General features: G+C 46.1%; 1 protein-coding gene across 1 annotated transcript in view; it reads right to left on the reverse strand.

Annotated features, from left to right (window-relative positions):
- The window catches only part of zbtb20 (zinc finger and BTB domain containing 20), a 118,864-nt gene that overhangs the window by 11,835 nt on the left and 92,826 nt on the right, over nucleotides 1-14,203 (reverse strand). The window contains exons 3-4 of the mRNA XM_018091373.2: nucleotides 13,576-13,757; nucleotides 3,906-5,492 (exon numbers count right to left, since the gene is read on the reverse strand). Of these exons, the coding sequence (XP_017946862.1) occupies nucleotides 3,906-5,472 (1,567 nt within the window). The 5' untranslated portion in view covers nucleotides 5,473-5,492; nucleotides 13,576-13,757. The remainder of the gene's footprint in view (nucleotides 1-3,905; nucleotides 5,493-13,575; nucleotides 13,758-14,203) is intronic.

Genomic DNA, 14,203 nt, shown 5'->3' on the forward strand with positions numbered 1-14,203 from the left:
ATGAAAAATAGGAAACTCTGATGGTTGTAGGGGAAATGTGATGCTGAATGGGGTCAGACTGGGGGGGGGGTCAGACTGGGGGGTCTCTAGTTAAGGTGCCCACATAGGGCAAAACACCAGGTGACCCTCGGACTGTTGGGATTGAATTCTGATTTCTTCACAACATGAAGGTGAACCAAGCTCCATTGACCGTACAAGTTGACCCCTGACCATCCAGCTTTGGGGAAGGAACATTGTTCTACCCGGCCAGATTCCATCCCATAGTTACTGCCCCTAAACTCTTCTGGTATCAGTACAGAATCTCTAAGTAAAACCTTTACACCAGGGTGAGGTTGGTTCCTAGGGGACCTCTCAGCAATGGTTGGGCGCCCAGTCTGAGGGCCATATTTAACTGGAGGAACATTAAAGGGGGAACCAAACCCAAAATATCTCTGAACATCTTCTCTAAACTTCTCCTTCTCTGATTATATCAAACTCCCGTGAATTACTGCCCCAAGAATCCATTCCTCAACCCACAGACTATTCAGTCCTCAAAGTCCCCACACCCCAAGAACCCATTCCTCAACCCACAGACTATTCAGTCCTCAAAGTCCCCACACCCCAAGAACTCATTCCTCAACCCACGGACTATTCAGTCCTCAAAGTCCCCACACCCCAAGAACCCATTCCTCAACCCACAGACTATTCAGTCCTCAAAGCCCCCACACCCCAAGAACCCATTCCTCAACCCACGGACTATTCAGTCCTCAAAGTCCCCACACCCCAAGAACCCATTCCCTCAACCCACAGACTATTCAGTCCTCAAAGTCCCCACACCCCAAGAACCCATTCCTCAACCCACAGACTATTCAGTCCTCAAAGTCCCCACACCCCAAGAACCCATTCCTCAACCCACAGACTATTCAGTCCTCAAAGTCCCCACACCCCAACAACCCATTCCTCAACCCACGGACTATTCAGTCCTCAATGTCCCCACACCCCAAGAACCCATTCCCTCAACCCACAGACTATTCAGTCCTCAAAGTCCCCACACCCCAAGAACCCATTCCTCAACCCACAGACTATTCAGTCCTCAAAGTCCCCACACCCCAAGAACCCATTCCTCAACCCAGAGACTATTCAGTCCTCAAAGTCCCCACACCCCAAGAACCCATTCCTCAACCCACAGACTATTCAGTCCTCAAAGTCCCCACACCCCAACAACCCATTCCTCAACCCACGGACTATTCAGTCCTCAATGTCCCCACACCCCAAGAACCCATTCCTCAACCCACGGACTATTCAGTCCTCAATGTCCCCATACCCCAAGAACCCATTCCTCAACCCACGGACTATTCAGTCCTCAATGTCCCCACACCCCAAGAACCCATTCCTCAACCCACAGACTATTCAGTCCTCAAAGTCCCCACACCCCAAGAACCCATTCCTCAACCCACAGACTATTCAGTCCTCAAAGTCCCCATACCCCAAGAACCCATTCCTCAACCCACGGACTATTCAGTCCTCAATGTCCCCACACCCCAAGAACCCATTCCTCAACCCACGGACTATTCAGTCCTCAAAGTCCCCACACCCCAAGAACCCATTCCTCAACCCACGGACTATTCAGTCCTCAAAGTCCCCATACCCCAAGAACCCATTCCCTCAACCCACAGACTATTCAGTCCTCAAAGTCCCCACACCCCAAGAACCCATTCCTCAACCCACGGACTATTCAGTCCTCAATGTCCCCACACCCCAAGAACCCATTCCCTCAACCCGTGGCCTATTAAGTCCTCCATGTCCCCACACCCCAAGAACCCATTCCCTCAACCCGTGGCCTATTAAGTCCTCAATGTCCCCACACCCCAAGAACCCATTCCCTCAACCCATGGCCTATTAAGTCCTCAAAGTCCCCACACCCCAAGAACCCATTCCCTCAACCCACAGACTATTAAGTCCTCAAAGTCCCCACACCCCAAGAACCCATTCCCTCAACCCGTGGCCTATTAAGTCCTCAATGTCCCCACACCCCAAGAACCCATTCCCTCAACCCATGGCCTATTAAGTCCTCAAAGTCCCCACACCCCAAGAACCCATTCCTCAACCCACAGACTATTCAGTCCTCAATGTCCCCACACCCCAAGAACCCATTCCTCAACCCACAGACTATTCAGTCCTCAATGTCCCCACACCCCAAGAACCCATTCCTCAACCCACAGACTATTCAGTCCTCAAAGTCCCCATACCCCAAGAACCCATTCCTCAACCCACAGACTATTCAGTCCTCAAAGTCCCCATACCCCAAGAACCCATTCCTCAACCCACAGACTATTCAGTCCTCAAAGTCCCCACACCCCAAGAACCCATTCCTCAACCCACGGACTATTCAGTCCTCAATGTCCCCACACCCCAAGAACCCATTCCTCAACCCACAGACTATTCAGTCCTCAATGTCCCCATACCCCAAGAACCCATTCCCTCAACCCACAGACTATTCAGTCCTCAATGTCCCCATACCCCAAGAACCCATTCCCTCAACCCACAGACTATTCAGTCCTCAATGTCCCCACACCCCAAGAACCCATTCCCTCAACCCACAGACTATTCAGTCCTCAATGTCCCCATACCCCAAGAACCCATTCCTCAACCCACAGACTATTCAGTCCTCAATGTCCCCATACCCCAAGAACCCATTCCCTCAACCCACAGACTATTCAGTCCTCAATGTCCCCACACCCCAAGAACCCATTCCCTCAACCCACAGACTATTCAGTCCTCAATGTCCCCATACCCCAAGAACCCATTCCCTCAACCCACAGACTATTCAGTCCTCAATGTCCCCACACCCCAAGAACCCATTCCTCAACCCACAGACTATTCAGTCCTCAAAGTCCCCATACCCCAAGAACCCATTCCTCAACCCACAGACTATTCAGTCCTCAAAGTCCCCATACCCCAAGAACCCATTCCTCAACCCACAGACTATTCAGTCCTCAAAGTCCCCATACCCCAAGAACCCATTCCTCAACCCACAGACTATTCAGTCCTCAAAGTCCCCATACCCCAAGAACCCATTCCTCAACCCACAGACTATTCAGTCCTCAAAGTCCCCATACCCCAAGAACCCATTCCTCAACCCACAGACTATTCAGTCCTCAAAGTCCCCATACCCCAAGAACCCATTCCTCAACCCACGGACTATTCAGTCCTCAATGTCCCCACACCCCAAGAACCCATTCCTCAACCCACAGACTATTCAGTCCTCAATGTCCCCATACCCCAAGAACCCATTCCCTCAACCCACAGACTATTCAGTCCTTAAAGTCCCCACACCCCAAGAACCCATTCCCTCAACCCACAGACTATTAAGTCCTCAATGTCCCCACACCCCAAGAACCCATTCCCTCAACCCGTGGCCTATTAAGTCCCCACACCCCAAACCTCTCAAACTAAAGTGCCCCAATTCTGACAAGTTAATGATCATTTCTGGTAATAACCCTATGTACTTACTGTGTTTCAGTTGTTTTCTTCTCACACTACTTAAAACCTGGGGGTCTTTTAGCAACACTGTGCAAACTTGCCCATGGGCAGTAACCTATGGCAACCAATCAAATCGTTGCATTGACTGTTCTACCTGCAGCTGGCTGAAAAAAGCCAATCACTGATTGGTTGCTATAGATTACTGCCCATGGGCAAATCTGCCAATCACTTATTGGTTGCTGTGGGTTACACCCTAAGGGCAAATTTGCCCAGTTTTGATAAACGAGCCCCAATGAGTTATTAACGCCTTCAAACATCCCCAAACCTACCACCCAATCCCCTTCTCCCAAACCATGAGCACAACATTGATAGAAACGCTCGTCCCCTCTGAGTGGCCTACTGAGGCTCTACTTACATCCGAGTGCACTCCAATGCTCACTCACCTGTATGTACAAACATGTGCTTCACGTAATTCTGTTTGGCGGTAAAAGTTTTGTTACACAGGGTGCACTCGTAAGGCTTTTTTTCTCCTTGTGCACTTGATGTGCTGTGACTGGTTTGGGAAGTGTTCTGATACTGGCCAGCGAATGGAGAGATGCCAGACTGGGGGACCGTCACAAACTGGGTTTGCTGACCAGGTATAGACTGGGGCAGACTGAAAAGGAAAGGCTTGGGGCCACTCCCGGCTGCTTGGGTGGTAAAAAGGGTAGGAAGGTAGGTGTTGCCAGCGGTGCCAATGACCTGGGTATTACTAGTCAGGGTGAGCGGCATCCTCAGGTTGCTGGTGAGAGTTTCTGTCTGACGTAAGTAGAGTTGGGTATTTGGCATTGTCTGCGCTATGGACTGGGTAACCGAAGTCTGTACGACCCCCTTGTCGGTGCTATTGCTAACTCGGAGCACTGTGCTGTCCGTATCAAGGTTCCTCTCGGGGGAGGAAGAGCTGGTTTCTAAGTGCGGTTGGTCCTGGTTTTCACTGCCCTCGGTGGGCAGGTTGTTGGACTCTGCTTGGGAAGGCTCCTGCGGACCCTCTCGGCTGAGGATGGGCATGTACTGCTGCTCTCCGGAGTCGGGCTCTGTGCCGATGGATGAGCTGACTCCGGAGTCAAAGCTTTCGCCTTTGGGTTCACTTTCAGTGCCTTCTGCTTGATCGGTGTCTTCAGTGCACTCTTCCGACTCGTTCCTTTCCAGCGCCTGCGAGCTCTGCTGCCCGTAGTAGTCATAGTCGTCCTCCACCTCCTGCTTAATGTGAATGTTGCCCATTAGTGTTTGGATACGGACCGGGCGTGGCTGCTTCCGGCAGTGGGTGGTCTCGGGAGTGGCGGAGAGGTACCGCTCCATTCTCTGGGATCGTTGGTGTATGCGGGTGATCCAGCTGGGTTCCTCCATGTGGTGTTGCCGAGGCAGCCCTAAGGCAGTCTTGTGGTGGCTAACCAGGGCTCCACTGTAGAAGGACCGCTCCCCGCTGCCGTTGTGCATGGAACACGTATACAGAGCGGAGTAGATCCGGTCAACGCTGTGCTGACGATGGCTCTGAAGGTAGTTTGATTCGGTGTCGCTACTCTGCCCAGAGGTGCCCGACTCGGGGGTCCCCCTGGGCGTCTCTTGAGCAGAGTCCGGTAAAAGGGGGTACACTCCTCCGACATTTTGCGAGACGATTCGCGTGCACTCGTCGATGACCGTCTTTATCTGCAGAATACTAGCGGCCGTCAGGATCTGCAGCGCCTCCGACTGGGAAACCCTCAGCACCCCGCTGTACATGAAGTCGATCAGCTTCTGCACCGCGTGAACCGACACCACCGAGGGAATCTCGATGTCGCTGTATCCCAGCAGCAGCTTGTCCTGGAAAAATGGGCTGCCAGCGGCCAGCACGCAGCGGTGGGCCCGCAACATGCTTCCGTGGATTCGCACCGTCACGTCACAGAAGTGGCCACGGTTGCGCTGCTCGTTGAGGGTCTCGAGCACGGAATTGCTGAAGTTGTGGAGGTTGATGCTGTGAATGCGCTCTGTCATCCCCTTGCAACTGATGTCACCTGCGAGACAGAACAACAAGAGAGAAGTGTTAGAGACCTGGAGTTGGAGAGATATCCCCCCCGCCTCACCCCCAGCAGCCGATCAGCAGAACAATGGGAAGGGAGCAAGATAGCAGCTCCCAGTAGGTATCAGAATAGCACTCAATAGTAAGAAATCCAAGTCCGGCTTGGGACTCCTCCAGTTACATGGGAGTAGGAGAAACAATAGGTTAGCTGAAAGCAGTTCTAATGTGTAGCACTGGCTGAAAGCTCAGACTCAGGCACACTTTACTGCTGCGCTGCAAGTTGGAGTGATATCCCCCCCCCTCACCCCCAGCAGCCGATCAGCAGAACAATGGGAAGGGAGCAAGATAGCAGCTCCCAGTAGGTATCAGAATAGCACTCAATAGTAAGAAATCCAAGTCCGGCTTGGGACTCCTCCAGTTACATGGGAGTAGGAGAAACAATAGGTTAGCTGAAAGCAGTTCTAATGTGTAGCACTGGCTGAAAGCTCAGACTCAGGCACACTTTACTGCTGCGCTGCAAGTTGGAGTGATATCCCCCCCCCTCACCCCCAGCAGCCGATCAGCAGAACAATGGGAAGGGAGCAAGATAGCAGCTCCCAGTAGGTATCAGAATAGCACTCAATAGTAAGAAATCCAAGTCCGGCTTGGGACTCCTCCAGTTACATGGGAGTAGGAGAAACAATAGGTTAGCTGAAAGCAGTTCTAATGTGTAGCGCTGGCTGAAAGCTCAGACTCAGGCACAAGGCACTGAGATGGCGCCTACACACCAATATTACAGCTACAAATACATTTGTTGGTTGAAGAATAAAAGGTTAAATGGCAGAGGGAATTATTTGCTGTGTAACAGGGTCATTTAGAGATAAACAGCCCCCCATAAATATCAGGGCAGGGTCCCTTTAAGGTTGTTGCTACAGAAACAGTACCGGCCCATTGCTGCTCTCGCTGGTTTTGACTTTTGTATATTTTTTGTATTGGGAATAACAGAGCCGGGAAGAAGCAGACAAAGCTCTTTTACTGTTTTAAGACCCAGCAGAAAGGGAGAGAAAAATACAGCTTTCAGCAGCAATTTCACTTGAACTGGAAAACATTAAATAAACACAATGAATGTGAATCGGAGGCTTCTTAGAATTTCAGTTTCTCTCCTTCTGCAAAATTGTAATTTTTGGGTTTACAGCCCTATAGGAATAGTGTAAAGTGGCAATTCTTTAAATTTACCCTGTTTAGAAAAACAAACAGATGTGAAAATAATGAACAACAATAATATAAATGTACAAGTACGGGACCTGCTATCCAGAATGCTCGGCACCTGGGGTTTTCCGGATAAGGGATCTTTTTGTAAGTCTGCTAAAATTCATTTAAATATTGAATAAACCCAATAGGGCTGTTCTGCCCCAATAAGGGGTAATTATATCTTAGTTGGGATCAAGTACAGGTACTGTTTTATTATTACAGAGAAAAGGGAATCATTTAACCATGAAATAAACCCAATAGGGCTGTTCTGCCCCAATAAGGGGTAATTATATCTTAGTTGGGATCAAGTACAGGTACTGTTTTATTATTACAGAGAAAAGGGAATCATTTAACCATGAAATAAACCCAATAGGGCTGTTCTGCCCCCAATAAGGGGTAATTATATCTTAGTTGGGATCAAGTACAGGTACTGTTTTATTATTACAGAGAAAAGGGAATCATTTAACCATGAAATAAACCCAATAGGGCTGTTCTGCCCCCAATAAGGGGTAATTATATCTTAGTTGGGATCAAGTACAGGTACTGTTTTATTATTACAGAGAAAAGGGAATCATTTAACCATTAAATAACCCCAATAGGGCTGTTCTGCCCCAATAAGGGGTAATTATATCTTAGTTGGGATCAAGTACAGGTACTGTTTTATTATTACAGAGAAAAGGGAATCATTTAACCATTAAATAACCCCAATAGGGCTGTTCTGCCCCAATAAGGGGTAATTATATCTTAGTTGGGATCAAGTACAGGTACTGTTTTATTATTACAGAGAAAAGGGAATCATTTAACCATGAAATAAACCCAATAGGGCTGTTCTGCCCCAATAAGGGGTAATTATATCTTAGTTGGGATCAAGTACAGGTACTGTTTTATTATTACAGAGAAAAGGGAATCATTTAACCATTAAATAACCCCAATAGGGCTGTTCTGCCCCAATAAGGGGTAATTATATCTTAGTTGGGATCAAGTACAGGTACTGTTTTATTATTACACAGAAAAGGGAATCATTTTTAAAAATTTGAATTATTTGCTTATAATGGAGTCTATGGGAGATGGCCTTTCCATAATTCGTAACTTTCGGGTTTGTGGATAAGGGATCCCACACCTGTATATACATATATTATGATTATATATTACCATTATTAAAATATAATTATTGATTGATATATTATCAATTATATATAATAACAACAACAACAACAATAATAATAATAATAATATATAAATGCATTGTGATGCTATATTTATATATATATATATATTTAACTTTCACTACCGGTCCGCTTCTGGTTGCGGAGGACAGTGACTGAATTGGAGATTGGGTACATTCTCTTTCACTATCTCTGCTTCAGTTACGATCTTTTTTGTTTCTTCTTGTCAGCATCTACACTATCTTTTCCTATTTACCTTTGGCACTATGGCTCTTTATTTATTTCGTTTTTACTTTTGTTGACATTGTATTTTTGTAGACCCTATGCGGGGTGGGCAATGGCCAACAACTGAGTGACGTCATTAGTGTAATTTTGGTGCCACATTGTGTTTATCACGCAACTTTTCGCGTTTTTTCGCGCAAATCGTATTGGTAACGAAAAAGTCGCGATAATTTCCGAAAAGTTGTAAAGGCGCCGAAAAAATCGCAAAAAATACGAAAAAGTCGCAAAATGTTCGTTTTCCAATCGGAATTTTTCCAATTCGGATTCGAATTCGTGGGTTAGTAAATCAGCCCCTAAGTCCTGTGAGTGCGGCATTCTCTTTTTGCTTTATATATATATATATATATAGTAATACTATATAATGCATATTCATAATAATAATATAAATAGTAATAAAAGAAAATATATATATTATTATTTCTTGTATTATTATTGCTTTTATTATTATTATTATTGTTATGCTTATTATTATTATTATGACCAGGGAAGAGAAGAGTGGATTCCCATTTGCCCCACTAGGGGGCAGCACACTATCACTAGATCCCCAGTCACATTCAGTAACACACCCTACTAGAGATTCTCATGGACTCTTTGGTTATCAAAGTAAATAGTGAGGCTTTAAAACAAAATATTAATAAACAGAAAATAAAGAAAAAGAATAAAAACAAGGAGTTGCGTGAATAAGCGCAGTTTCTCTGGGAAGGCTCGGGCTGTCAGTCTGTCATTAGGTATGTAGATGTGGCGCATATTAATTCTGATTTGCATAATTATGAGGCATGACATTAGCACCCCATTAGCACCCAATCTACACCAGGGGAGCAGTGGGAGATAAGTGTTAATAGTTAACAGGATGAGGCTTAATGTGCACTGATCCCCCCCCCCATATGAAACAATGGGCCCATCCCGCATACTGGCACAGTGCTGATTGGCTGAAGGCCCCCCTGGGCTCTGAGCTGCAAGCTGGGCCCCATGTATAACAGATAAACTGAGAGCTGGATAATGGGGTGAAATGGAAGGTTTGAGAAACAGATGCTCTATAGTCAGGCAGAACCAGCTCTAATGGGGCAAAATAGGGATCTATGGGCCCCCATGATCCATATAAATCAGGGTTTGGGGTTCTTCAGCGGATCCACTCTGTACAACAAATGGGTGTGTGCATTGAACATATTACATACAAAAATAGAACTGATAAGCGATAGAAGAGGTAAAGAGGGCCTTGCACAAAAGAGCTTACAATCTAAACTGAGAGAAGGGTATGGGACGCAATGTGTGTAGTTCAGTCCATAGAGTGGGTTCTAATAGGAACCCTGTAGGAACTTCGGCCTGGTCAGACGACTGCCAGATCCATTCCCAGGTACTGACTGTGCCGCTGGCTGCTCTCCTCCCCATGTCCCCATGCCAAGTACAAAGGGTTCTGCCATTGGGTAGAGAAGCAGCACAAAGCGGATCGATGGAGCATTGGCCAATAGAAACAAAAATACTGTCTCCATTACACTGCTTTACACTGTCTCCCCTCAAGCACAGAGATTATGTGACCCCCCCAACTGGTTATGGGAAAGAGAACAGCCCAAGGGAGGGGAAATCTCTCCCAGGGGGGATCCATTAATTCAGGGGGGGGTTTCATAATGACCCACATGTCACCCCAATCGGATCTATCTTTAAACCCCCCACCTCCTTGTATAACTGTCTGACTCTTTCAATTAATTTCGCATCCCCTTTTTACCCCCATGAAGTCACAGTAAGGATTCTGCGGCGCAGCAATAAGGCAAAATCCCAACAAAAAATATGTAAACATAATGGAAAGAATGAAAATGCCATTTCCAGATGACTAATGAGCGTTTCCCATCACGTTTGGGCTAACGAGGGGCCGGGGATTCTCCGTTCATAAACGCCAGGTGGGGGCCGAGCTCGCGAGGAACAAAACAGCTTTAAAATAAATAGAAAACATCCAAACTGCAATGATTCTGCTTGAGCATAAACCAGATTCCCTCGGAGACCTCATCAACATAACGATAATCTCGTTAACTCTCCGAGCGCCACAAAGCCGCCACGGGGCCCGGGGCACCGACTTTCTCCTGGCTGTCAGGGGATGCTGGGAGTTTTCAATAATGAAGTTTCAAGTAAAGGGGACATTAACCTGAAATATATTTCATATTTCAGTCTGTCATCCTGTTACTAGGGCAGTGATCCTGGCAACTATATAACGGTTATAATTCCACACTGGTCACCTTTGAGTTAACTGTTAGTATGATGTAGAGAGTAATAGTCTGAGACAATTTGCAATTGGTCTTCATTTTTTATTGTTTGTAGTTTTATAGTTATTTCATTTTCAGTTCAGCAGCTCTCCAGTCTGGAGTTTCATCAGCTATTTGGTTGCTAGGGTCCAAGTTGCCTTAGTAACCAGGGAGCGGTTTGAATGAGTGACAGGTATATGAATAGGGGAGGGGCTGAATAAAAAGATAAGGAATAAAAAGTAACAATAACAATAAAACTGGAGCCTCACAGAGCAATAGGGTTTGGCTGCCGGGGTCAGTGACCCCCATTTGAAAGCTGCAAAGAATCAGAAGAAGAAGGGAAATAATTCAACACTATAACAAACAAATAATGAAGACCAATTGGAAAGTTGCTTAGAATTGGCCATTCTATAACATACTAACAGTTAAGTTACAGGTTTATCTTGTTTCCTCCTACCGAGGGATCAATAAATCTCAGTGGGGGGATCCGACAGGCAAGTTCTACTGATTATTGACCCCCAATCAATGGAACCCATTTGGCTGAGTGTAAGGAAACGGCTCAGAGCTCTGTGCGTATATTGGCCGCGCTCTGCCCTGGGCGTTTGTGCCCCGACCCATTGCTCAGGGGCTATAAACATAACTGGGTCGGCACATTTAATCCCATTGCCCCATACTGGGCAGGATGAGACCTGGGGGCCGTTCTACACAAGTGTAAGTTCCCCTTTAAGTTAACTTCTAGTATGTTATAGAATGGTCAGGTCTTAGCAACTTTCCAATTGGTCTTTATTATTTATTCCTTATAGTTTTTGAATTATTTCCCTTCTTCTTCTGACTCTTTCCAGCTTTCAAATGGGGGTCACTGACCCCGGCAGCCAAACCCTATTGCTCTGTGAGGCTCCAGTTTTATTGTTATTGTTACTTTTTATTCCTTATCTTTCTATTCAGCCCCTCCCCTATTCATATTCCAGCCTCTCATTCAACCCACTCCCTGGTTGCTAAGGTAACTTGGACCCTAGCAACCAGTCACCTGCTAAAACTCATTAAAAAAAACAAATACTGAAATAATTAAAAAAAACTTACAAACAATAAAAAATGAAGACCAATTGCAAATTGTCTCAAAATATTACTCCCTTCATCCTACTAAAAGTTAACTTTCCCTTTAGCAGTTGTTCTGCATGTTCACTGTATGGCCAGGAGTATGTGGGTGATAGTGATGTGCGCTCCCAGCCCGAACCCTAACTGATCCAGCTAGTCCCCCATATTTATAGGCTCACGCCCACCGATGATGTTGCAAAAGGGGCGGGCAAGGGCGTGCGTGTCTTTTTTAAAAATAAATCAGCCATACCTGTTATAAATGCATTTAAAAATCTGAGCTGTCAATCATATATTGCCTGCCCCGCCTCTATGCCGCAGGCATAGAGGCGGGGCAGGCAATATGTGATTGATAGCTCAGATTTTTAATTACAAATACTTTTACTTTCCATTTAGCACTTCCTAAATATCACCCAGATGGCAAATGCATAAGATTTTGGGGGGATACAAAGCTTTGCCTTAATAACAGTGTTTACAAAATGGCACCGGCCTGCTGGCTGTGACTGTATATTCCAGGGCTAAAGGGAAAAAAATGAAATTATTTATATTGTGTAAGTAAAGTTTATTTTGCTCTACTAACCTGATAGCAAAGGATTTGGAATTATTGCTTATGGTGACAGTTCCCCTTTAATCATTTTGCCCCATAGTGCGCTTGAGATGTAAACATGTAAGAGAAATAATTGGCCACTAGGTGTAAGTGTATTAAATCCCAATTAGTATTTTATATAAATATCCATGGGCGCCATTGTAAGGTGCAAAACCTAAGTCTTTACATTCAAACGGGCCTGCCCGTCTACAGGAAGCAGGAAGTGACCCCGAAAAGTTCAGAGATAATGGCTGCCCCCACAGAAGGCACTAAATGCCCATGGTTTGGGGTGTAGGTGTATTAAATCCCAATTAGTATTTTATATAAATATCCATGGGCGCCATTGTAAGGTGCAAAACCTCAGCCTTTACGTTCAAACAGGCCTGCCCGTCTACAGGAAGCAGGAAGTGACCCCGAGAAGGTCAGAGATAATGGCTGCCCCCACACTAAATGCCCGTGGTTTGGGGTGTAGGTGTATTAAATCCCAATTATTATTTTATATAAATATCCATGGGTGCCATTGTAAGGTGCAAAACCTCAGCCTTTACGTTCAAACAGGCCTGCCCGTCTACAGGAAGCAGGAAGTGACCCCGAGAAGGTCAGAGATAATGGCTGCCCCCACACTAAATGCCCGTGGTTTGGGGTGTAGGCGTATTAAATCCCAATTATTATTTTATGTAAATATCCATGGGCGCCATTGTAAGGTGCAAACCCTGAGCCTTTACATTCATAAGGGCCGTAGACGGGCAGTCTACAAGAAGCAGGAAGTGACCCCGAGAAAGTCAGAGTTAATGGCTGCCCCCACAGACGGCACTAAATGCCCGCGGTTTGGGGTGTAGGTGTATTAAATCCCAATTGGTATTTTATATAAATATCCACGGGCGCCATTGTAAGGTGCAAACCCTGAGCCTCTACATTTAAACGGGCCTGCCCGTCTACAGGAAGCAGGAAGTGAACTCGAGAAGGTCAGAGATAATGGCTGCCCCCACACTAAATGCCCGTGGTTTGGGGTGTAGGTGTATTAAATCCCAATTAGTATTTTTAATTTCGGGGACCAGTATAAATATCCAAGGGCGCCATTGTAAGGTGCAAAACCTGAGTCTTTATATTTGAAAGGGCCTTCCCCTCTACAGGAAGCAGGAAGTGAACCTGAGAAAGTCAGAGATAATGGCTGCCCCCACACTAAATGCCCGTGGTTTGGGGTGTAGGTGTATTAAATCCCAATTAGTATTTTTAATTTCGGGGACCAGTATAAATATCCAAGGGCGCCATTGTAAGGTGCAAAACCTGAGTCTTTATATTTGAAAGGGCCTTCCCCTCTACAGGAAGCAGGAAGTGAACCTGAGAAAGTCAGAGATAATGGCTGCCCCCACACTAAATGCCCACGGTTTGGGGCAATTAGCCGGCTCAGCCTTTACAGTTCAACAACAACAAAGTGGGGGCTCAGTATCAAAGTTTTTTGGGCTTTTGCTGTGTGAATGTACTCACTATCAGGCGACGCGTGCTGATTGGTTGCTTGATGTCTGTATGAGTTGGATAAGGCTGGGCAGCGGAATAGAACAGCTAGAAAGTTCTGGCAGGGACGGCCTGGCTTGGCACTGCCTCCTCTCCACTGACTAATCTCATTCTCCACAGACGCCTTCTGCTTTTCAGCTGTCCTGCGTTTCTTCCTGCGAACAGACAAAGGAACCTTTGAGGGGAGCTGACTGCTTGTTTGGGAAAGGGAATTTTTAGAATATGTTAAAGATAACTTCCATTTCTTCTATCCCCCCCCCCCCCCCCCCCCCGAGAAATGGACCATCGCACACAGAACTGTCTATTTTATCCATCAGCCTCCGAGGGGAGAGAGGGACAAACACAGAATAAATCCAACCTGTGCGTCGGAGCGGCTCATTGTGCCGAAGGGCAGGGGGGGGGGGGCAAGTCTATAAAAAGCTCTGCCTATTGTTTCAATAATAATTCCGTAAAGGAATAATTAGTGTTATTAGCGGGGCCTTCGTTATTCAGCCGGGGGGGGCTGAGAAAGTTGGGGAAACCAAATATGGGGAAATTCGGCCAAATTAGAGAGAAAGATTCTCTTCAATTATCAAGACAAATTTAGATTTTATTTTTCAAA

The sequence above is a fragment of the Xenopus tropicalis genome, chromosome 2 (assembly GCF_000004195.4).
Source record: "Xenopus tropicalis strain Nigerian chromosome 2, UCB_Xtro_10.0, whole genome shotgun sequence".
Classification (NCBI taxonomy): domain Eukaryota; kingdom Metazoa; phylum Chordata; class Amphibia; order Anura; family Pipidae; genus Xenopus; species Xenopus tropicalis.